At 45.3% G+C, this 24,069-nt stretch overlaps 2 protein-coding genes across 3 annotated transcripts in view; one reads left to right on the top strand and one right to left on the bottom strand.

Annotated features, from left to right (window-relative positions):
- The window catches only part of nfatc1 (nuclear factor of activated T cells 1), a 32,916-nt gene extending 14,199 nt beyond the window's left edge, over positions 1-18,717 (top strand). The window contains exons 7-10 of the mRNA XM_077009831.1: positions 3,941-3,996; positions 6,260-6,392; positions 8,762-9,370; positions 17,494-18,717. Coding sequence (XP_076865946.1) covers positions 3,941-3,996; positions 6,260-6,392; positions 8,762-9,370; positions 17,494-17,549 — 854 coding nt within the window. The 3' untranslated portion in view covers positions 17,550-18,717. The remainder of the gene's footprint in view (positions 1-3,940; positions 3,997-6,259; positions 6,393-8,761; positions 9,371-17,493) is intronic.
- A 1,567-nt stretch (positions 18,718-20,284) lies between these two features.
- slc52a3-2a (solute carrier family 52 member 3-2a) lies at positions 20,285-23,697 on the bottom strand. Of its 2 annotated transcripts, none has more exons than XM_077009829.1 (4): positions 23,629-23,697; positions 21,564-22,636; positions 21,277-21,400; positions 20,285-21,167 (listed from the first exon to the last, which is right to left on the bottom strand). In XM_077009829.1, exons 2-4 carry the CDS (start codon positions 22,586-22,588, stop codon positions 20,961-20,963), a joined length of 1,356 nt encoding a protein of 451 aa, XP_076865944.1. In that variant the 5' UTR covers positions 22,589-22,636; positions 23,629-23,697; the 3' UTR covers positions 20,285-20,960. The 2 variants fall into 2 exon arrangements, with proteins under 2 accessions (XP_076865944.1, XP_076865945.1); XM_077009830.1 differs by having other exon boundaries at positions 21,564-22,633.
- Positions 23,698-24,069: the final 372 nt, after the last annotated feature.

Genomic DNA, 24,069 nt, shown 5'->3' with positions numbered 1-24,069 from the left:
GTGTTTGATTAATAACGTCAGCCTCTCCAATAGGGTGTGTGTGTGTGTGTGTGTGTGGGTGCTCATGCGATTGTCTGCATATGTAGGTCAACCTCCGTTAACAGCCTTGCGGTAGCCATCCTGCAAACTCGTATGTGCGTGAGTCAGCATCCATTAGCCGAGTTAGTCCACGTATAGGTCTGATTGACGCTCGGACCCAGACAGCTCAGGTTGATTTTGGCTTTTGCTTTGTCTGCCTCGATGGTTCAATAGAATTCTTCACAGTTAATCTGCCGGGCACCTTGCCCAACCAATGGCTTTAGTTACACCTAAACCGTATAAAAGAACCAGGGAAGGGAAAACCCCAGCAAACGCTCAGAAAACGCTCAGAAAAGACACCAAAGTGTTACGTTGCACTGCCATGTGTGAAGCGTTAGCTGCAGTTTTGCATAGTGAAGACTCAGTCAGGCAAGCCAAAAGAAGTTAGGCACATCGTTAACTTATATGCTGAGGCAAACAGTGGCCAGCTCACTTATAAAAAATTAATCACTCTTGCCTAATCTTGCGACATAAATATGCCGTGAAGTATCATTCCAGGGGTTCGGTTGGGAGAGGGAGGTGCAGAGAGCTTGTGTGTAGGTGTAAGCTGCATTGGGTTCGAGAGGCTCGCTGGGTGAATATTCTTCACTGGAACTTCTTCTCCTAACTAGAAAACAATAGTCTCTCCTAATAGTCCTGACGTCCGCCCGTCCCTCGACACCTTCTTAGAACAATAGCGTGTTTTCACAAACAAACAGCCTGCATAAATGGGTCCTCCATAATCCCTGCATTGTCCCCTTCTGGCCCAATACAACCCAGCAAATACGGGCTGCCACGTCCAAGAACGTACACGCGCACCAGCCAGCCGGCGGGACCTGCACCTTTTTAAGGTCCTGCTCGGTGATTTTATTTGTTTTTCGGTTTTTAAGTCGGTGCGGCGCTTTCGTCCTGCAGCGTCGGAGAGCTCCGGAGGAACGGGCCTCGCTCCAGCCGTCCGCAGCTGCACCTCATCAGCGCACTGGAAACCTGGCGCTCCAGACCAGCGGCAATTAGGGCCATCCCAGTCTGAGCGGTTCAGCTGTCTGTCTCTCTCCCTCTCTGTCTGTCTGTCACTGTGTCTGTTGCATTCCATAATACCCCGCTATCTGTCTGTCACGTTTTCATATATATATATATATATATATATATATATATATATATATATATATATATATATGCTCTTTCTTCCCTGTCTTCCTGATCTCTGCACTTGGTGGAGGGCGGTTCTTCCCCCTTAGGCGCCAGTTCCTGAGGACAAGCGGCTCCTTTCACAGCCCTCCAGCGAGCAAGCCCTGCAGGGCAGCATCTGTGCCTGTTTACTGTACGCCACTTGGACGGCGGGCGCTTGGCCCCGCCCCTGCAGCCCGCCCACCCGCTCTGCCTGAGGTACCGGGCTTTCTCCGCGGCCCACCCCAAACAGCTGCACAAGGGGCCTTTTGATTCCCGGAGCCTGAGCCGTTTAGGAAGGGAAGTCCAGCAATGCCACGCTGTTCCAGGAACAGATTCTGACCCACATTGTGAACGAGAGCTAATTAAAGGACCCTATCACAGCTGCAGAGGACATAGTTAGTGATCAGGATGTTAGGTTAGGTTGATAGGTCATGGTTGGCCATGAAGTCTGACCCATCCTTGAACTTCATGCACCAGCAGTAGACCAAGACAAAACAAGAAGGTGATGGAGAAGCCGTGGGTGGGCACGCTTCCTCAGTGCCGCGGCACGGCGTGTTCACACTGAGCGAGCGTTTCAGGGGGGATGCACTTGTAGAAATGCCCTAAGAAATGACTTGATTTTCAGATTTTGGTCCTGTATTTTGAAAAGAGAAGTGAAAGGGGGATGAAGGAGGTCCAGGAAAAGGAGTGTAGAGACAATGAAAAACGAGTGGGGCATGTGGGAGAGGGAGCGAGAGCAAAGGAGCACTTCAGCGAGGAGGGGAGATAAAAGGCAAGCAGGAGGGCAGATCTGAAAAACATATTTACTTCTGGCAGCATGACCTGGGGCTCTAGTGTTTCACTGCAGGCAAAGTTCTTATGGAGAGAGTGAGGGGGAGCTAGGGAGAGGGAGAGAGTTAGGGAGAGACAGAGTGAGGGAGAGAGGGTGAGAGAAAGAGTGAGGGAGAAGGAGGGAGAAAAAGAGCAAGAGAGAGCTGCCTCTTCTTAAGTATTCATAAAAGGGTTCTGGTCTCTGTGGCTGACACATCACAGCTGTGTCCTGTCTCAAGACTACAACCCTCCTCACTAGCTGCCCACTAAACCCCAGTCTAATGTCTAACCTTACTCTCCAAACGCAAAGAAGCAAGCCACGGCATTTTAATGTCTGAATAATACGTTTAATGTCTGAGTAATACCCCTCCAAACTGAAGACCGTAATCTTAAGCTATTTACACTATGATCCACTGATGTCTGTTAAAGGGAACAAAATAAGAGACATGACGCTTTGACTGGTTATGTATATGGGAATTGCTTGGGCTTACTATGAAAAGTGGAGTTTAATCTGGAGCTTGACTGCATGTTGCCTGTTTTGAAAAAAGGGAAAGATGTTGAACAGGGCCTATTTTATGGGAGTTTTTCTGTTTATTTGTTTTCTAAGTCCTCCTGAGCATGTCTGGCTAAGCAAGAATATGATGGTGGAAAGCCATTACAACTTCTAAAATCCCTTCCAGCTTAAACCCCTGGATCAGAAACCTACGGCAGGGTTCCTCCTCGCTGTGCTCAGTACTGCCTTCAGTCTCGTATCCCCGCTCCTTTGTGACAGACCGATGTCTTACGCATACCTCTGCACAGCGCTTTTCCTCCTGGGCTTTTTCCTTTTCAAGGCCAAAACATCTCAGCTGTTGTCTGTCAGATAAAAATAGCAAATGAGCTCCTAATGTGCCTTTTGCGCTGGGGCGTTTGTATGGGAAGGGCCGTTACGGCAAGTCACGGCAGGGGGAGACTTTAACGAAACTCTTTAATGAGGATGACGAATGGCCTCCTATTCACGGACGGCTTGAAAGAGATGCCCGTTTTGCTGCGGTCCTGCCCAACGTTTTCAGCACGCGGAGTTCACCGCGGGTTTTACGGGCCTCCCCGGGGCATCGCCTCTCGCACGTTATGGGACTCCACAAGGAGCTGATGTCAGGGGAGCTCCGTAGGCGGGGCCACGTGGAGCGCACGCCGGGTCCCCGCTCACCTCCTTACGGCCGCTTCAGCGCCTCCACCGTCCCAGCTGGCTGGATGATGTCAGCGCAGGGGTCGTGCAGACCGGCTGGTCGGCTGGAATCTGAACTCGGGTCACGCGGACTGCAGGGTCGTACATCACGGTGTGATGGTTCGTCCATCATTTGAGAGGAATTCCATATGCTCAACCCCAGGCACACATTGAATTAAGCAACGGTTATGGTTTTGTTTTACAATTTGTTAGACACATTTCGATGGTCCGTTTCTAGCCGGACCAGAACAACTATTCTCTGCTCTTCAGAGTGTCTCTGTAAATACCAGTCCGTCCCCTCCTTCTTTGAATGCATACAGCTAAAGCACACAACCCAGCTATCACCATGCATAGAATGTGTCAGTCATCTTTTCATCAGCAAGTGGCTTCTGACCACAAGACTCCTGTCGGCTAGATGTTTTTGGGGTGACGGACCATTCCCAATGTAACCTAGGTAACACCGCTACACCTGACGTGTGCCTGTAGAAACTCCCGTAGCCATGCCACTACCCTGTCAGTGCTGTGGTGAGAACGGTCCAGTGATATCTAATTATCCATGGTCCTGTGCTTGGAAACTGACCACTGAGGGTTAGGCACATGGCAGGGTGTTTCTATTGAAGTGTCTCACGTGTAAATTGTAAAACAAATGTAAAATGTGAAAAAAAAATAACGAGCTTACCATTTTACCGTTTTCAGATGGTCATCACATATGGGAGATGGAAGCCAAGGTTGAAAAGGACTCCATTAAATCTGTAAGTCACACACAGGAGTTGTGCTTGATATTCTTACATGAAAGAAATGGTTAAATGTTTGCAAATGATTGCCATTTGATTATTAAATGGGTGTTAGTGCAGATGTGCAGTAGTCAGGCTGCGGTCTCCAGATGTGCGCTACAGATATGGCAACTGTCACACTCAGGTTTCTGGGGTTATATTTTCAGTCCCTGGCTTACCCTAATGGATGCACAGAGAAACACTCAAATACACACACACATACACTCTCTCTTTCTCTCTCTCTCTCTCTCTCTCTCTCTCTCTCCCTCTCTCCCGGCCATCATGGCTGACTCACTCATACTCCCAGAACGTAGAGACCACAGTTTGGACTTTGGGATTAGACGGTGTCTGTGTGTGAGGCAGTACACCTGCTCAACACACACACACACACACACACACACACACACACACACACAAACACATGCGCACTCATGCACACACATGCACACACACATTAATAAAGTATGTCTGTCTGCAGGCCCTAAAACCTAGTCTGTTGGAACAGACCCATTCTAAACACCTAACCAGTGTCCTCCTAAAAAACACGGAATTTGCTTGAATGAACCGTTGGTCTTTTGTCTCTGTCTGGGAATGTGACCGAACAGCACTGCACCTGAAGCTCTGCTCTTATAACCTTTAGCACTTTTAAATCAGACACAGGGGCCTCCTAATTACAACCTTCGAAACACACACTCTTAAGTGTGCATGTAAAAGGAGTGACTTCAGTTTGCATTAAGATACTTGAGCACTGAATCCTTTTAACAGTTTCATCTGTATGAATTAAGCAGACCACAGGACCAATATATTTCAGTGATCCCACGTGTCATTAACACTTAAATTCATGTTAAATGATTTATGTTAAATCATATTCAGTCATTGGCTGAATCGGAATTTCTCGGATAAACCAGTGGGTCCGTTTATTGGAGCAGTAAGTACCACTGAACCTGCAAATGTCTGAAAGCCAGCCTTTGTTTAACTTCTATCGGTTCATAACTTCATGAGGCTTCCATGCCTGGTTTCAATGCTCTGAGAGTGAATGGAGACCATCTGGTTGAATGGAGCATTAATGTGTTAAACCCCCTTTTTTTCTCTTTTTTTTTTACAAGGGTCTCTTTGATTCCCTCCCTTCCCTGCCCCTCCTTCATTTATATATTTATTTAATACGAGCCAGTTTCTGACTCGCCCTAAAACCACATGCTTCCTCGTGTCTCGGTTGCCTCGTGCGGCGTGCCAGGCGCTCATCAGACTCGTTGATGGGATTTCGCTCGCTCTTCTCCTCGACTTTCATCTGGGTAATAACGCCGCGTTTACCCTTCGCTGCTCCAAATGAGGCCGGCAGACAGACGGTCTGAGAGCAGTGCGGTGCAGGGTTGGATCGCGGATGAGATCGAGGACATAAAGTGAGATGGGGCGGGCGTCTGCAGTGGTGCGGGGAGCCGTTTGAAGAATAGAAACTTCGCTGTCATTAGAAAAGGAAACAGACAGCGGTAACGGCAGGCCGAGAGCTGAGCTAACAGATGAAATTCCTCCTAGCGGTGTGCGGTTCATCTGGCTTTGCTCGGCTGCCCCGCCGGCGTGCTAATGTAAACAGTGGCAGGGAGCTCACCTGCACATGGCTCTAAAGCCCAGAAGAAGACTGATGACTTCCTGCCTGGCTACTGTTCAGCGCCTCCATCAGTCTGCTCCCAGCCACACGGGGTTCATTCCAGGGTACTGGGGGGGATGAGTACTGTGGTCAGAGCGAGTAACGCTGCAGCAGTGTCAGGAGGCTGAGAGTAACGGAGAACGTGCCATAGGTCCGAGTACCCAAATGCCCACCTCCCCCCCAGTTAGGGCACGAGGCAGGAGGGTAAGTGCACGGCTGCCTCAATAACCCCCTGCCTCCACACGAGGCCCCAGCCATGCAGGGCAGCGTGTTTGGGCCATGCAGGGCAGCGTGTTTGGGCCATGCAGGGCAGCGTGTTTGGGCCATGCAGGGCAGCGTGTTTGGGCCCCGCTCCCGCTGTGAATTTGAATGGTGGAGACAATGCAGTCAGTGTTCATTGGTGGCCAAATAAATCATTCGTGTGTATATTTAACCGTTACAGATGCTTGTTTATGAATTTCTTAACGGCATTAAAAAAAAACTGCTGCAGTTAATTTAAGGTCAGTCGAGTTTAATATAGTCCCAAAGAATATATTTGGAGATTGTTTTTATTTGAAATGTTATATTGCTCGTTTTGTTTTGTTTTTTTCTTAACAGACGAGCCTATTTGTGGAGGTTCCCCCTTACCGAAACCAAAGAATATCAAGCCCGGTTCAGGTGAACTTCTACATATGCAACGGCAAACGAAAGAGGAGCCAGTACCAGCGATTCACCTACCTGCCCCCTATTGGTAAAACATCACTTTCTCTAAATTCAGGATTCAAGTACTCGTATGTCTCATTCCCATTTCCCAGAAAAAAGAGAAGAAACTTCTCTCTAAATATTTTTTCGGCTGTTAGATTATAATAGCGTTACAAGAGGCTGACTGGGGCTTTCTGTGTGACTGCTACTATGCAAATTCCACCCAACTGTCAGATGAAATTAAGGGGAAAAAAATGGTCCCAACCTATAAAAAACGTCCAAGTGACTGCTAACCCCAGGATTAGTGCATTTAACCAGTGGGTGGGTCAGAGTGACTCAGGGCCTACCAAACACAGCCCCTCCCTGTCTCCCTCAGCCTGGACACTGAGGCATCTGTCCCCCTCTCCCGGTGCCACACCGTCCTCTCAGGCGAGACACGGAGCATCTGGAGAAATAGGGAGACCATATGCCTGCCTGTGGGAACAGAGAACACATCACAGAGCCAGGAACACGGTTGTCGGGGATTAAATAGGCTTTGTTTAAATATTGTTTGAAATCGGACGTGCTTTGTTTTGTCTTCTCTTACAACGCTGTAACTGCGTTGCTTTGCGTGTCTTCCTTATGAAGAATGCACTTAATGACTGATTTACTCTATAATAATAGATCGTACCCAGAGCACTTCCAGACTGATGACAGCAATCAAGGCAAAGACGTGTTTTGCAGAAGATCAGGTCCGATGAACGACATACAGACCACAGGCATTTTTTAGCTTTCAGATTCTTGGCCTTCCAGTATAAGGTATTACCAAGAAGTGCATACGTGGAATCGTGTTGAGGCTAACGCACACAGCACGGACATCCATGGCTCCTCTCTCAGATGCCGCATCAGGCGGTCATGTGACTGACGGTTTACTTCCTCCCGTCGAGCCTGAAATAGGTATCTGGGTTGTATTTTAGGTGTGCGCAGTCGGTCAGGTCCGGGTCAAGAGTTCCTCTCCTCCTGCCTGTTGCCGGGCCGAGGGCATCTGAAGGATGGTGGGCGGGACATAAGGTTTTGAGGGACGGCTCAGTCCAAGGGAGACTGGTTGCTGGATCATGATCTCTAGAATGACAGGGTGGGCGGAGTGTTATGCGATTACGGCAATTAATGCAAAACGATGAACTTGGACAATAAGCGATAAGTATGTCATATCTTGGAAAAGCACCTTCCCCAACAAAAGGATTCAAAAGATAATTATTCTTCATTAAAATTCATTTTAGATAATTACTGCAAAATATTAGGAGCAAAATATTGTGCTACATCTTGGCATGTATTGCCTTTTGAATCATTGTTGTTCCGTTTAGTTTGACATGAAAAAAGATTAAAAGAGATCTAACACCTAAACAGGAATGATCAGATCACACCTTTATTGTAAAGTTGGATATTTTTTATCCCAAAACAATAATATTAATAATCAGATTCAAATGATTCCACCTATCTCTGTATACATTCAGAGATAATTGGATTTTTACACCTCTAGTAATATATTAGCTGCAGGCGCTGCTAAATACTATTTATAGTGTTAAACATCAGATCTAATAGAATGGTCCGTGCGTTGTCATGGTGCAACGGCTATTCCCCATTAAAGAGAATTATTCAAATGTTAGAAACAGATGCAGCTTTCATGGCCATGAATGAAGGCCTCCCAATTACCTGCGTGGTCATTCAGGTCTATGTGAGAGCAGCACGACCTTCTGTGGCGGTCCGCTGGAATAAACTTTTGCCGTCCTTGAGCCTGAAGTCTGACAGAATGCAAAGTTTGAACCCTTCTACAGCAGTGCATTCCTTTTTTTTGGGGGGGGTGGGGTGCTTTGACAGGGGGCCCAAACACAGGGTGACACAGGGTCCTCAAAGGCACAGGGGCCTTGCACCAGCAAATGAAACATGTGCTTCAGATGGGCACAAAGGCCTGTACGTGTAACACATGGAATAGTTTCTTGATAGGCCATTAATGAAAAGCTGCATAACTTCATTGGCGAAGATGCTTCCTGTAGCAGCAAAATATTTTATAATACATGCTTATAGCCTATTAGCACTGGAACAAGCTCCAAAGAAAATAGGCTCTTTTATTATAGAAGCAGCTGGAAGTCTCTTGTGGTGATGATTCATGCCTTTTGCTCCCTCTTTCTTTAAATATTTTCAGTCGGGCGGGAGTGCCTCGCCTCAGACACACTGTCTTATTGATGAGAATGTTTGTTTGCCTCTGGGTATCCTAGCCACAAACCCACTCGGTCGCACCAGCTCACATGAAGTCACATGAACCCACAGTGCGTGTTTATTCTTTTTTGTTTCTTGTTTTTCTTTCTTGCAATCTCTTTCTCTCTCTCTCTCTCTCTCTCTCTCTTTCTCTCCCTCCCTCTCTCTGTCTTTCCTTTTCAGTTCCCACCATAAAGACCGAGCCCCATGACGACTATGATCTGCCCCCGGTGTGCGCCCAGAGACGTCCTCCCCCTCCCAGCCTCGCCCTTCCCCCTAAGCCCTTCTACGCCCCACAAGCCCCGCCCACCATGCCGACCCCAGACCACAGGGCCTTCACGGCCGGCCCCCAGAGACTCGCGACAAGGCCCTCGCCGTTGCCCTGCACCTCCCCGTCCGGGGCCAATCCTAAACCGCACGACCTCTCCCCCACACACCTCCCCCCGCAGGGTCTGTCGCCGGGTGCCAACTCAGGCCCAAACACTGGGCCTCACGTCTCGGCCATCCAGCCCACGCCTGCCCGCTACCAGCAGCCTGCCCTCTACCCAACAGGCAGTGCTTCCTCTCCCCCGGGCATCCACCCCCCAACCCCCAGCCCCACGGCTGAGCTGGTCTTCGCTCCCAACCACGGTCTGGCCCAGCCGGCAGCCACTGGCCAGGCACCAGCACTGCCCAAAGCCCCAGCGAGGAGCGGGCCTTCCCCGCTTTTGCAGGACGAGGGAGCTCCTGCCCTGCTGTCCGTCAGCATCAAGCAGGAGCCACAGGAACTGGATCAGATGTACTTAGACGATGGTAAGTCCAGGGCCACTGCTCCTCTTGTGTTGTGCATTACAGAAAATGATTTTTGAGGCCCTATGAGATCTCTAATGTTGACGAATATCATATAAACTAAACTAAAACAACTTTTAAGTTAGACATTTAGCACTATAGACTTTCTTTTACACCGACCATAACATAATGCAGAACAGTCAGTTACAAACTTGCAAAAGAAAGTAAACAGCATAGACATGTAAATATGCTTAACCGCACAGAAAATATATACCGTATACACTATTCTCCAAAATGACCCTCGCTTGTGTGATATGGTTGGATGTAGTTCCTATACACAAACCCATATGACAAAGTCTGTCCGTAATTTTGGTGACCCTTGCATGTGCTCACGGACGGAGCAGTTGCTGGTAACTGGGTTTAAGTGCAGAGTAGTGATGGCATGGATTTGGGTTTCATCCACACAGTTGATCTGTGATGTGTTTGGGGAGGTCCTCACCCTCCTGATACTTGGTGACGTTGTTCGTTTTAACAAGGGATGTAAACCCAGTGGCTGTTTTATGTAGTGGGTCTACAAATGTACACACGGACAAGAGCCCCCATGGCACATGGTTCTCACAAGAAGCACACGTGTAGCTATTGTCTAAACATGCATTATCGTAACGTGCCATGATGTGGACAGAAGGGTTTTATTGTGACTGCAATATTGTTCGTTCAACAGAGCCTGTTTCACGATTATATTTTATGACTATAGAATACAAGACGAATAGCCAACATCAATCAATACTTCTGCACTTCTGAAAACGATGCAAGATCAAGAGATTATGTATCTTGGCTCTACAGGTCCACAAATAACTGCGTCTGACACGAGCATGTTTTCTTCAGCATTAACGAAACTACTAGCAAATGCCAGAGAGTTAAATGTTGATCTCAACACACCTCTACCTTGCACCCAGTGATGTCTTTATACGTATTAAGTTGTTATTGTTAGCAGGCTTTATCTGGCAACCCTTCCAATTATAGTTTCGGCATGGATATGCCGTTCCATCGTTGCCATGGATATGCCGTGCGACTAGAGTGCGCCTTCAGCGTCCAGCGTCCAGCCACTGCTGTACTGCAACTTTGACCTTGTTTATTTTTTATGGGTTGCTGATTTTCAGGCTGTGTCCAGGGGCACATTTAGAGGTAGACATTGAAGTCCCTGTGAGTATTCCTAAATAATCAAAAATGTGTTTGACTGTGAAACAATGTTTAGGGTTGTCAATTTATACTAAATACTATACTATACTACATGTAAATTTATACTGAATACTATACTGCAGTTTTGATCTAAGGGAACAATAATAGCGGACTTGACTATGATTTAAAATAAGCTGTAGTAGATGAACTTTTCTTCAGGTTCTAAAAAGCCCTCTGTTTGTAATGTGATCTGTAGCCTCTCAGTGACCAGAGAAGAATCTCCTGAAGCTCGTACGTCCCTGTGCTTGTCTCATTTAAATACTTAACTTGGTGCCATGGTGACTGGAAGTTGCTAGGACACACAGCGTCCGCCCTGGTGTGCTTTCAGCGGCATCACGTCCTTGGTCTCCACTTAATGACTGTTCTTGTCAACCAGAACAGATCAAATCGAAATCGGCATGGCGGCCAGTGTTGGTTTTGTTAGACATTCGCTCTGGAAGAGTTCGTAAAAGCGCACTGACCATATCTGTGGCCGCAGGTTGCTTTCCAAAGGATTTCAACAGTCCAGGGATGGATCGTTTGCACTGGTCTAAGACCTGTGGTCAAGCCGTTATGCAGCTTAGGAGAACAGGATATTTTTATGTGCTTTGGCTTGTCAAATTATTACCTGCCATTTTTCCTCTGGCAAGACCGGGGAGGTTTTACTGAGCACTCCGCTCTAATTTAGCTCATTAGGCCCTTGGAGCTGAAGCATGTTAAACGAGTTGGCAAGTTTTCAGTTATTATGAATCCCCTCAGGCATGGTGTTTCTTGTCAACTGCCTTCATTATATCACAAAGAGAATAAACAGGAGCATGCTCATTAGAGACTGGATGATGCATGCTTTGGACTTTGAGTACTCTCAAAGTTTAATGTAGATTCTTACCAGGTGTTAATTCTCCCACACGTCAGTGATGTCGTGATGTTTGTGTTTATTTTGTGCCATAATGTGAAGTCATTTTTGTCAAATTTTATGGAAAGCTTGTTATCTCAAGACTTGTCCACTCCCACTTTGATGTAAACATCACCATGATCTGGCTCTGTGGTTCAGCTGTGATAAGAACCAGTGGTGTGATCAGGGCTCACCTTGAGCTGATCAGAGGTTCCAGTGATCTTTCCTCATGGAAAGTCTTGCTTGCACCAGCCACTCCCTTGGCGTAATTTCTTCTCTGATTTCTGAGAGCTGGGGGCCTCGGTGCTTGTGAGAGCTGGGGGCCTCGGTGCTTGTGAGAGCTGGGGGCCTCGGTGCTTGTGAGAACTGGGAGCATTGGTACTGATGAGAACAGGGGGCAGCTATACCAGGGTGCTGCTACGCTCATGGGCCGGTCGGGGAAAAAATAACATTCAGTTCATTTTAATTTCATTGTAAAGTTCATGTTACACATTCTACGCCTGGCACCACAGCCCCTGCATGAGGTAGGGGAGCTACCATCTGAAGAAAATCACCTCTCCGAAATGATTGTATGTGGTTAGGTCCATATAGCCCATCTATTTCGGTTTACGGACACATACACATTATTAAGTGTTGGTGAAGATGGATAAGAAGAGACCATGAGGAGCTGAAAAAGCCAGGTTGGAAAAATTTTTTATTGAAGGATAGATGCTTAATACAAAACTGTAGTAGTCACCATCTACATCTACATTTTCAAGGTTGTATAAACTTTAGATGTAAATTATTCAAATTATATCTTACACGAATATAATACTAAACATCCAGTAAAGTTTGAAGAAGAAGAAAGCCAGAAGAAGGGGTATTTTATCCTGAAGCCCATATCAGTTCAATATCTGAAGTTCATTGGTTTCAAGAATCCCAGAACTTAAACAATTGATCCTAATAGATACATATTAGATACATCAAAGTAGGCAAAGTGAACAAGATGCAAGATTCATTCAAGAGTTAATTTGACTCACAATTGTCAGGTCACGATTCCCTGCCACCCGAACAACAAGCACCACTGAATGTAACTAAAGGTGCAGGTGTTTAAGAATCAGCTCTTGAGAAGAGGTTTTACAAATGCAACTATAGGTCCAGGTTTTTAAAGAATCAGCTCTTCAGAGGAGGTTTTGTGAATAGGTCTTACAAAGTGAAACCTTCATTAATCACATTGAATAAGAAGTCTGGGATGAAGTGGAAGTCTTAGGAACCTATGAGTCAAAACTGAAATATTTGGGTCTCATATGCTTGTATAGGGCAGAGAGGACAGGCACATGACTTCTATATGTCCAGTGTCCATGTAATGCACGGAGCAGTGTAACATTCCTGGGATATTTTGCTGCATTGTCTACAATCATCATTAAGTCTCTGGCGGTCTCAAACTGCAAAGCTGTTGTACCACATAGGGTTGTTTCAGAGGGACGTTATTCCATTGTGACTGCTGCTCGTTTACATGCACTTTGTTCTTCACCGCCAACAACATTACCGTAAACTGCACCCTGAAGTTGTGTAAACACTTACTGTGCAAATAAGGAAAGTGAAGAACGACTAAAATTAGCAATTACCTGTTTAGTGTCTACACTTCAGGGTGATTGAGGCAGACTGTGCTAGTACCCTGCATCTCAAGGCGCTGCTGCAGGACAGCGTAGATGACAGGTTTCCTGCTGAAACTTGTTTTTCCAAATGCCTTTTGCATTTATGAAGGTGTTACTGATATTCAGGGCGGTGGATCCGATATAATTTTTGGTTTGCTCAGACATTCCTCTAATTCTACTTGTGTTTTGTTCAGTATATTGTAACGCGTACCGTGCCATGTCATTTACATTAAACGTGATTACAGAAGGTGAACCTTTGACCTGTATTCTATGATAGGATAGGTCTAATTATTTGTATGGTTCCATGAGTTTGGCATTCATTAAGTATGAACTATTAAATTCAGAATGTCTCATTCAAGGGTGAATTAATCAGTCATTAGTGATTTCCTGGAGCAAATAAACAGTACAGTAATGCTAGGCCTGAACAGCCGATCCCAGAGCATCCTGTGGCCCGTGACTAGGGCCGGCGAAAGCAGGCGTGGCTGGATTCTGACTCACCACGACACTGCCCTTGCAGAACGTGAATGGCGCTCAGGAGAGGTGATATATATATTTTTTAGGTCTGTTTGTCATCTAGAGATTAAGGCAATTAGCTCTCGCGGGGCCGCAGGCGTTTTTGGGTGCCGTTTAATGAGGCTAGCAGTGGCGCTGGGGCTAATTGTTTGGGAGTTCCTCACGTTCCCCCTGCTTCCCAGAGGCAGAGACCGGGCGGGGTCTCCAGACCCTATCAGGCTGCCGCAGCTGTTGCTTGTCCGTCCAGAACAGGAAGCACGTCCCTGGATTACCTCATATCCACTTATTCACATCCAGACCCAAAGTCACCACAGCCGCCACACAGATATAACACCATTTTTATACAACCTAATGCTAACAAATAATTAAGGCTTGGTTTCTTTTTTCCCACTGGCCAGATAGTGCTTTTTGGGATATTGTTGTGGCTATTGTGAAGTTATGCACAAAATCTTTCTACGGATAGGCAATTTACCCACTTCTGTCAGCTGATGTGATACAACTGGGTTCAGACAAAAGGAATATTTTATTGAACATTGTAGCAATTTCTCCACTTATTTGAGGTGATGAGATTTAAGATTAATATGCAAGTATAAATTAACTAATAACTGTGTCTTTTCACATAAACATAAACTGAATACCAGATGAGATGAGTCACATTGCAGCTTCCTTTAAAGGGGATTTTCTAAATAGAATCAGTGTAATTGAAAACCTTTGTCTCCAGGACTGTGACAATTGTTTCTAGGCAACAAAGTTTGGACAGGCCTTTGATATTTTGAAATTCTCACTGATCTTGGCTGGCTAGAAGTGACAGAGGTCTGACTAGCTGATCTTTGACCATCAAACATGACCAAATTGATGGAATTCAAGCCAAATCACTGTGTTTGGCAAGATTTAGAGACTCTTTCTGCTTCACCATTATTTCACAACAGAGCTTTATTAAACCCACTCGAAGATCAACTGCTGAAGACCTTTCATTAGACCTCTCGTATGAAATCTGGCAGCAAAGCAAGATGTCTCCCATGGTAACTCACGACAACACGGCCTTTTGATTAGGCATGCTTCATGGCATCCAAATCGCATCTCGTTTGCGACTCACTAAATGTTATGAGCTCATCTATCTTTAACCGAGATCAAAGTGTTGCATTCTGCGGGAACACCCGTCTCTCTTACTGCGGGTGCAGAGTTACATGGTCAGCGGTACAGTATACTGGGTTTCAGGGAATGTGTGAAGCGTTCTGAATATTGTGTCTACCTTCCTCAGTTCGGCAGCGGCTCCGTGCGCGTTGTCTTTGTTAAACTTTGCTCAGATGAGCTCCACGTACTTGTCACCGGCCAACGGCGTAGCGAGGTTGGAGGACGAGTGTGGCGCTTACGTGACTTGGACGGCCCGTCTGAAGGTCACCGGCTCCAAGTGAGTGGAACGCTAGACTGGGAGCAGACGGAGTTGGATCTGTAAGCGCTCTGCTTCTCGGTGGACGTGCGTGGCCAATGTTAGAGGGGAAGAGAGGGGTCATCTCGTCCCGAAGGCATAGAGCCGTGCACAGACCTAGACATCCGAATCACACATGAGCGTCATCGGCAATGAAAGAGAGCAGGCTGTATGTGCCTATAGAGATCCATTTGTTTCCCATTTGTCTCATTGTTGCTCACTAAATGTATAGCTAAATCTTCTATGATCAATGTCACATATGCTTTACCCTCCATTCAAGCAGCTACACCTGCAGACCATTCAGTAGTTATTAATGTCTATGAGATGATTTTGGAGGCCATCATCTTGTAATAAATTATCTGAATGAAATTTTAGTGCTTAGGGACAGCCAGACAGGTATTTCTTCCTGAATTCCTCTGGTGTTTTGACAGATGAGAACTTATCAAGAGATCTGAATACTTAAACCATCTAAACTCCCATGAAAGTTACCAGTGCTTGCCAAAATTTTTCATGAAGACATATCACTGCAAATTGCTTCTAAATGTGAAGGGCTTCTAATTATTTCAGCCTGGCCAGGTGGTTTCGAGACGCATGCATGTGTGACCCGTTCACCATAATTCAGCCTTCACAGTTGCTCTTTTTCCTGTGCAGATATTGGTAACGACCAGTCAGACGGCCAAACTCAGTAGCTCCGAGACTCAAACCCAGGGGAGTCTACAACATTTCTTGAGGTTTTCATATTTATGGTTCCATCACCATGAGAAAACTCCTCCTCTGGATGCTGATGGGATTCAACATTACATCTGTGGTTATGCATACAGTGAACTGCTATTTCTTAGTCAAACAGGCATATAAGTTCAACTTAAATTAAATAAACACAATTCTGTAATTTGATTGCGGTCCCCATGGCAATAAGTTCAGTTCCTACTATCCGACGCCAGCGTGTCGCGTTTTGGCTTTGGCTGTTCTGATTGCGAGGGTAAAGCGTAAACACCTTTGTGGCCGTCCCTGGAAAACTCCTGGGCCGTACACACCCTGTCCGGGGAGGGATCGCCCACACGGGGACGGAACCGCGTCGGGCCTCGGTCAGGTAGGGCGGCCCTGCGGCCCTCCACGTGAGGAGATGAAACACGCCCTTTGCTCCATTGTTCTCCGGCCAGGGCGCAGACTCTCGGCAGCCAATCAGCAGCGGGAGCTCCAGGGCCCCGGGTCATTCGGAGGGGATTCCTCAGCAGGCTTCCCGGTCTTGGCTGGGAAGGAAATCCACGGCCTCCAGCTCACATGGCCTCTCGCTCCTACTCCCTCAGCACCTCCCTGCTTCAGCCTTCACATACAGCAACGCTGTTCACTCTGGCCTAAGCTTAGATCCACACCCGTCATGCAGAAAACGTAAATGACTCCCTTCGGTGTGTAAGGTGCTACGAGTCCTTTTCATGACACTGATAATGGTATGAACAAAGGTAATATGAGGAATTTAGTAGATTTTGTAGCTATGCAATGACAAAAAAATCCACAGGCCTTCAGCAGGAATCACTTGCAGCTCTGCTTCTTATTGTAAGTGTTCTGTGAAGTGCCGTTTTGAAATGCATTAGGCAAATACCAAAAAAAAAAAAAGCCCAGCTTAATACAAACTTGATTTTTCTTATCGCGAATGATAAAAGCACCAGTGTTTTATCTAAAAGATAGTGTAATGATTGCAGAAACGGAGCGACTGCAGGTGTTTATGTGAGTGAGGAATGCAGCAGGCCTCGGCCCTCTCCCCGCGCACCGTAATGCATCAGGAATGTGCTGTTTTGAAAACAGCTCTGCTATCTAATACCCAGTGTCATTCAGATGAGGCTCCAGACCAACTGCTTCTCTAACCATCGAACGCCTTTTATGAAATCTAGCGGGGCATCTTTTCCTTGCACAGGACCCGGTGTCAGAGGTCCTTTGAGTCACAACCTACATTTCAGTGAGCCTCAAAAACAAAAGCCCTGTCACACTAGGCTCCCGGAGGGACGGCGGGAAGATAGTGTGCCTGCCGCTAATGTGCTTGCTTGCTAACGCCAAGAGGAGGTCTCATCCGGTGCTCCTCGCTATCGGCCTGCCTGGGGAAGCCTGCAGGGTTTGTTCAGCCCGGAGCCGTGCGCTGCGACTTCCCCCGTGCGGGCCAAAGAACACAGTCGGGCCGGTGAGCGCGGCGCCTCGGGTGTGGGAACGCCGCGGGACAGGAAAGGAGTGAAGGCCTCCTCTGCCCCAGAGGGCATGTCACAGCGGTCCTGCTCTCCTCCTGTCTGCGTCTCCTCTGCACCAATCGTTCACATGTCGTTTCTCGCGTGACGTTTGTGCTTTGATAGGAATTCGTGCAAAAAAATAATATTTCATCCTATCAGATGTTCATAGCTATATAACTGAATTTGTTCTGTATACATTCACCTCTGGATTAACATGCACCTTCCCACATGTCTTTTTACAGTCAACGAAATTATAAGGAACGACCTCTCCAGCATCTCCGTGCATAGCCATGCATAGCAACAGTGGAGGGGTGGGGGGCGTTGGGGGGAGGACCTCAGAAGAACAGGACTTTGGATTGCGTGTTGACACTCTCCCAGCAGCACAGAAGCATGAATCACCTGACTGCATTGTCACCGTTCACACAGGAGAGTGAGTTGAAGAGCCGGCGGGAGCTCACTCGCTCATAACCCTATCGGAACTGGCCGACAGGAAGTCAGCGCAGAAGGAGCACAAAATAACAGCGTATTATCAAAACAACGTGTGAAATTGTGGACCAAGCTTCCTGTAATACCCTTCTTTCTGTTTCTTCTTCTGCACTCCTGTAGCTCTTTAACTTATTACCTAAAGTGCAATTTTTTTTTCGTAATTGTTTCATGTCTAAATATGTACCGTTTGCATATATGCCAAAAAGCCTTAAATCCTAAAGCCCTCTTATTCGTTGTTTGACAGGAGATCTTTGGTAAATAATCTCGTCTGCAAAGCCATTCCATAGCCTATATTGTTACTGTTGTCCAGCTATGAAACATTTAACTGGAATTGCAATTTTAAGATTCTAAAAAAGTTGTATTTATTGTCTTGGGCGTGAATGAATTGAACACTAGTCAAGAAAATGAGAACTGTATGTTGTGGTAGTTGCAGTCATTGAAAGTGTGCCATTCAGTCAAAAGTGTTGTACACAGTTTAACCGAGGTCTGACTGCACAGCTTGAACAGTCTCTGTGCCTCCGTGAGCCCTGCGGCTAGGGCACTGTGCCTTATACAGTATGTCCACAGTTAAACGTCTTTTATGCTCAGCTGCATGTGGTCAAACTTTGTTCGGACATCATATAATATTCTATCTTTGATGACCGGAAAACGTCTTTTTTTCTCTCTCTCTGCCATGTGTTTTTTTGTTTCCTGACACTCAGTATTATCATAGCTTCCGTGTCATTGTGTCATAGGTTAAAATCATTAGCTATTGTATGCACTTTACTTTCTACTTCTTCTTACTGATATCTTGAAAACCTTTGCATATCATCATTACTTTTTTTTTCCTTGACAGTGAATTTATAAAAGCAATATGCCAAAGGCCAATAAAGACACCGGATATTGTTTTACTAGCGAGCAACATGTATCCCATTTACCAAAGCTTAGCAGATTTTTGCAGTAGCACAATATGCACAATAAATCTATACTTTGATCTTTTAGATTACTTTTATATGTGGAAGTGGCAAATATTGTAAACCTCTGTTGTGTTATAGGGTGTATAAAATGTCCAAAACAAGTGAGACCAAGTTTTTAAACCATCAGGTTCTAAAATAAGCAATAATATATAGGGTTTTAAGCTATATATTTTTCATTATTATGATTTACTCAATAAAATCTTCAGAATATAATTTTTACAAAAATCAAAACAATATTCTTCCTTTACTCCTTTGTGGGAGAAATGACCATTTATTGTACCAAGAAGCACTGACAGTGTTCTGCACTAATATCTTGCACAAACTTGCAGAGTGGCATATAAATAACAGCCCCACATTACTATTGTTCCAGTGTCCACGTGTCCGCCCAGTTGGCTTACGCTGCACTGTACAGGAAGTCCTGAAACACACCCACTGTCACTGGGGACACAAGAGCAGGTTTTCCTGGAAGTAATTTTACTGAAGACCAGCTTAGCCCTGCTACACTATTCATTACTATTTACTATAATTGCATCATTTTGTTGTCTTTCTGAGGTTTTTGACCGGTGTGTGCGTGTTGCAGCCTTTGCTCTCTTCTCCACAGCACAAGGAAGGTGAGTTTGAGAACACTGCTGGAGAAACCAGCTGTTCAGCTTGGGCTCCGCACCAAAGGTCCCCGTGACACCTGCCAGGACGGTGGACATATTTTCCATGGGCCCAAATCCCCACTGACACGGCCATGGCGACGAACCCCTCCTCAGCCGTGGACATCATGTGCGTTATCATCAAATCCTCCTCTAAATAACGCTTTTATTACTAGGGCATGTGAGCCAAGCGTGAGAGGTGCAAGAAACACCATCCACGCTGGGGAAGCAGAAAATGAACCCTCGTCTTTTAGGGTCAGTTTTTGCTTTGGTTGATTTTTGCTGTTTGTGGCCTGCAAAATATGTTCTGCATTGTGCAACAGACTATATAGGTGAGGCTAAACCATGAGATACTAATCAGTTGCTTGTAAAAATATTAGTACCAAAAAAAAACCATGAATGCCAAAACCGATTTTGCCAAAACTAAGATGAACTTTATAACCGCTCTGGGTACGTGTGATCCACAGCCACGTAGTAATCACTAGTGTGTGTGTGTGTTCTGACTGCACAGATGGGTTAAAAGCGGAGGACAAATTTCGATTGGGGTGTAAAAATCACAATTGACAAAATACGGCACACATTTCATTTCATATAAAACCAAATTGATGAAAAGAATAAACTCTGATGAAGACGTACTGAAAAGCCAACAATAAGAACTTCAGTAAGTGGGTTTCTAAGACTATTCTCAGCTCTGCTGTCATTCAGTATTTAATAGTGAACTACATGGTGTTGCTTAAAAAACATCAGTTTCCATTGTCATGTAAAAATGATTTTTGACAAATTCATTGTTCAACAATCCTAATGATCTTTGAATGACAAGCTATGCATCATTTTCCAGTTGCTGGAGATACAGAAATAGATGCATATTGCCATCAAGTGGTCACTTTTATTTTTATTTTATTTTATTTTTTACTACAAAGAATGGAACATGTAATACATGATTCTCTCTTTCTGGACCCCAACATGTACATACTACCAATTTAACTCCACAGTAAGTTTAACCACACTTGCTACATGCAGTATTACCACAAGTTATGTTTGACAAGCAACCAACCGACCTGATCATTTGCATCCTTGCAGATAACTTCTGGGGTGCCACTGTGGTCTTCTGACACAACAATTCACCTCTGCCAATTCAGGGAAACAATCTGTGAGACTGATCTGAATAGCCAGCCAGTCATCTGTACCATACAGCACACGTAGGTTAATAAATTATTCTAAATTAACACCAGTTATAGAGCTGCAATTAACCACAGATGTACAGATATATGTATAAATGGATAACACAACAAATGCATCAATTCCACAGAACTACCACGACTACTGAATGTACAATAAAGAGGACAACAAAAACGTTTCAATTTCATCCAAGTTTAATTGCTTGGATTATATAAGATGCTCTTCCATCATCATATTACTGATGAGAAAACATGTTTCTTAAGACATTGCACTATAGACAAAGATCATTACACATTTTTAATAGGTCATATCACAGTTTAATGTAGTAAACATTGCTTTTAAAACTCACCACCAAACACAGAGTTTTAAAACTTACAAAAGTTCTTATATAATACAGCAGAGTTCTCTCAGTAAAGATGAATCACTTCCAGGTAACAATTTTCCACATTAGCATCTAGTGTTGCATGGATCTCCTGAGGAGAAGAAGCTGTACACGTTGACTAATGGGAACATCGTCACTGCCCCCAGCATTGACCCCAACTGCACTACTGCTCCACACCACACAAGGGCGCTGTGGCCTTCATCACGTAGAATCACTGCCACAATCACTTTCACATAGGACAGTGTGAGAACAAAAAAGGTCCAGGCTGCCACCTGTCGCAAAGAGAATTTATTACTACTTTCATGCTACATTCTCTCAAATCTCATAATGTATTATGGTATTAAAGCATTTTGATTACATTTAATAGGTCTTAGGACTCACTATAAGAGCAACTCCTGAGATATCGTGGACCAGCAGAGGGCAGGGACTTAGCACTGCCATACCCATAATATAAATCCCAATTACAGAGCCGTAAGCAGTAAGAAGTCCCATCAGCACCAGTGACCTGTTGGTGTAGCATTGGAAGGACTGATGAGACTTGAATCTGGTAGCTCTCAGGACGTTTATAGCTAAACGTACAGACTCAAAAAAAAGCATAAGAGGACTAAGAGGAAATAGCTCTTCCAGCAATAAATATTATGATAATCCTAAAAAGTGTCAGTATTCACCTTTGAGAGTAGAACATGGCAATAAAGCAGGCCAAAGGGTTTGCTAGGGAGGCCATGTTGGCAGCCCAATGGTACGCTTGGTTTCCATAAGGCAGGCATGAGTAGGACTGAATGGATGGCAACACAGAGTTGCTGAGAGCATTCACCCAGGCTAAGATGGTGAAGATGTACACCACCTGTGCCCAGCTGTAGGTTCCCGTTCCAAATGTGCTCCTGTGTATCGGAGCACCTCGTAAAGAACCGATCATGGGTTTCTGCTCGGGCCTTTCCCCGTTGGTCATGGTGCCCAAGTTTCCTCTGTGAACGTAGCTAAAGGTGCGTTCTCGAGCAACGGCTGGGAGGCAGTTCAGAAGCAGGAAAGCCAGCAAACAGACAGACATCATGGCTGCCAGGAAGAAAAAGAAGACCTCGGCTGAGAAGTTGGCCGGAAGGTAGCGCGGTAGGAGGCGATCGGTGGATTCTGCGGACCCGTTCCTGTCTTGGAGCCATGTTGGGTCATCGTGATTCAAACTCGCAGTTGCGTTGACACAGCGCATGACGCCTACTCCCTGGACCAGAGCCACCAGAGCTGGGACGAGCCCACTCAAACCTTCTCCCACGTAATAGGTGGTGAGGTACTCTGGCTTGAGCCGCATCATAAAGGGTAGGAAGGTGACTGAGGAGGTGCAGTCCACGGTGGAGATAAAGAAGGTGAGGAGAAGGAGGGGAATGCTGCGCTCCACACCACGTACCACCAGCGTCTGCTTCCAGAAGAAAGCCAGGAGGAGGCTGGCCAACACCCCAAAGCTGACGATGAAGTAGATCACGGCGGTTTCATTCAGCTTCCCTGGCTGGAACCGGTGCATCAGGGTGACAAACAGAGGGCCAATATTGGCCACTTGGATAAGGACCGAAAGGTAGGAGGGAAGGTACCAGCCTTCAGGGACCAGTGGGACGATTAGGGGCAGCTCGACCCAGAGCCCACAGATGGTCACCCAGGAGCCCATGCCAAACAAGCAGGCTAACACGTGGGTGAGGAGAGACATGGTGGACTTGGTGGATCAGAACCTTTCAGGTAAATGCCTCAGGATCTTCTAAAACATAAAGAATTTTTAGAAAACTCAGGCACAAACAACTCAAATTAATACTCAAATCAAATACTCAAATATGCAATTAGATACAAAACATTTAGAACTTATTTTACAGTAGACCACACTGTAAAATACCAAACCAAACACTTGAGAGAGACTGACCCAAGGTTACATTCACCATCCATTACATGAAACCTGTTAAATAATTATAACACCAAGTAAACAATTTCCCTGTTAATGGAATTTCCTCATTATACATAAAGCGTAGTCCTCTAGGTAGGAAATGTTCCAAACAGCCCAACAATGCAGCAAAATCCTGTTGTCCTGACAACTGTTTCCTATAACATCAATAGGTTTGAACTGTATTTTCATGATAATTCATGCAGTTGAGTCCTGTGACAGTTTAAGATGTGGGGCTCACTCTAACTAGTTATATAGGCTCTTCCTTGGGAAGGTGATGGACCAACATATGTGCAAAACATTCTAAAGCCTTTTTTTTTAAAGCATATACAGTTCAACAGACCAGATGCAAATATGAGAACAGAGTGCTCTCTCTCTCTATTTCTCTCTCTCTTAGTAGCGGTGTCGGCATTGCTGTGAAAAAGTGCCAAACTATTTTCAGAACAATGTCAGGAAAACATTGCTTATTCTGAGGAGGCCTGTCTATACTACACAATCAGTCCAGGGTTAAGAAGTCTTCTGAATCACCCCATAAACACAAAACGCACCTGCACAAATAATCAGGTTAAAACCAGTTAACTCCCCAAAAGTTATAGGAAAAAACAGAAAAAATACTGACTCGCACAATGTGGAAGACCAGAAACACCAGCTTCACACAGACTGCACATTCTTATATATTCCCAATTACATTACTATAGTATAGTAGTATAGAATGTATAGGATAAAATGCATCTGTCTTTACAATATATAGAAAATTAGAATGTAAAATGAAGTATCACTCCAAAATATGATGAACATGATCAGTATTACTTTACCGAGGTGCTCACAGGCGAGTTGATCTAAGACACGTCTGTGCTCTGAAGGGCTGAAGCTGTTAAGAGGTGTTTTTTTATCTATGGGGTTGTGCTCTGTGCTCCCTCTGACCTACCAGGCCTGTCTGTTGATGTTTCATCAAAGCTAGACGCACTTGTCTATTCTGTCACCACAGATCTGCTGCGAGACCAACACAGAGGCTTTCATCAAAACATCCAGAACAAAACAAAAATAATAACCCATGCAGGTGCAGCAAGACATGATGACGCATGTATTTGAATGTCCATTTTGTTAGATATAAGTAAATGGGAAAACAATGGTTTCAGATATAAGCAAGTGCAAACTCCTGTTGCAAACTGTCTTTTGTTGAATCTTTCTCCCTATACAAAAATACATGTTTATGGTAGTTTTGCACTCGCAGTGCCTATTGAGCATAATATAGG

Source organism: Brachyhypopomus gauderio, chromosome 6 (assembly GCF_052324685.1).
Source record: "Brachyhypopomus gauderio isolate BG-103 chromosome 6, BGAUD_0.2, whole genome shotgun sequence".
Classification (NCBI taxonomy): Eukaryota; Metazoa; Chordata; class Actinopteri; order Gymnotiformes; family Hypopomidae; genus Brachyhypopomus; species Brachyhypopomus gauderio.
Note: the sequence above shows the minus strand (reverse complement) of the source record. Positions and strands in the feature narration are given on the sequence as shown.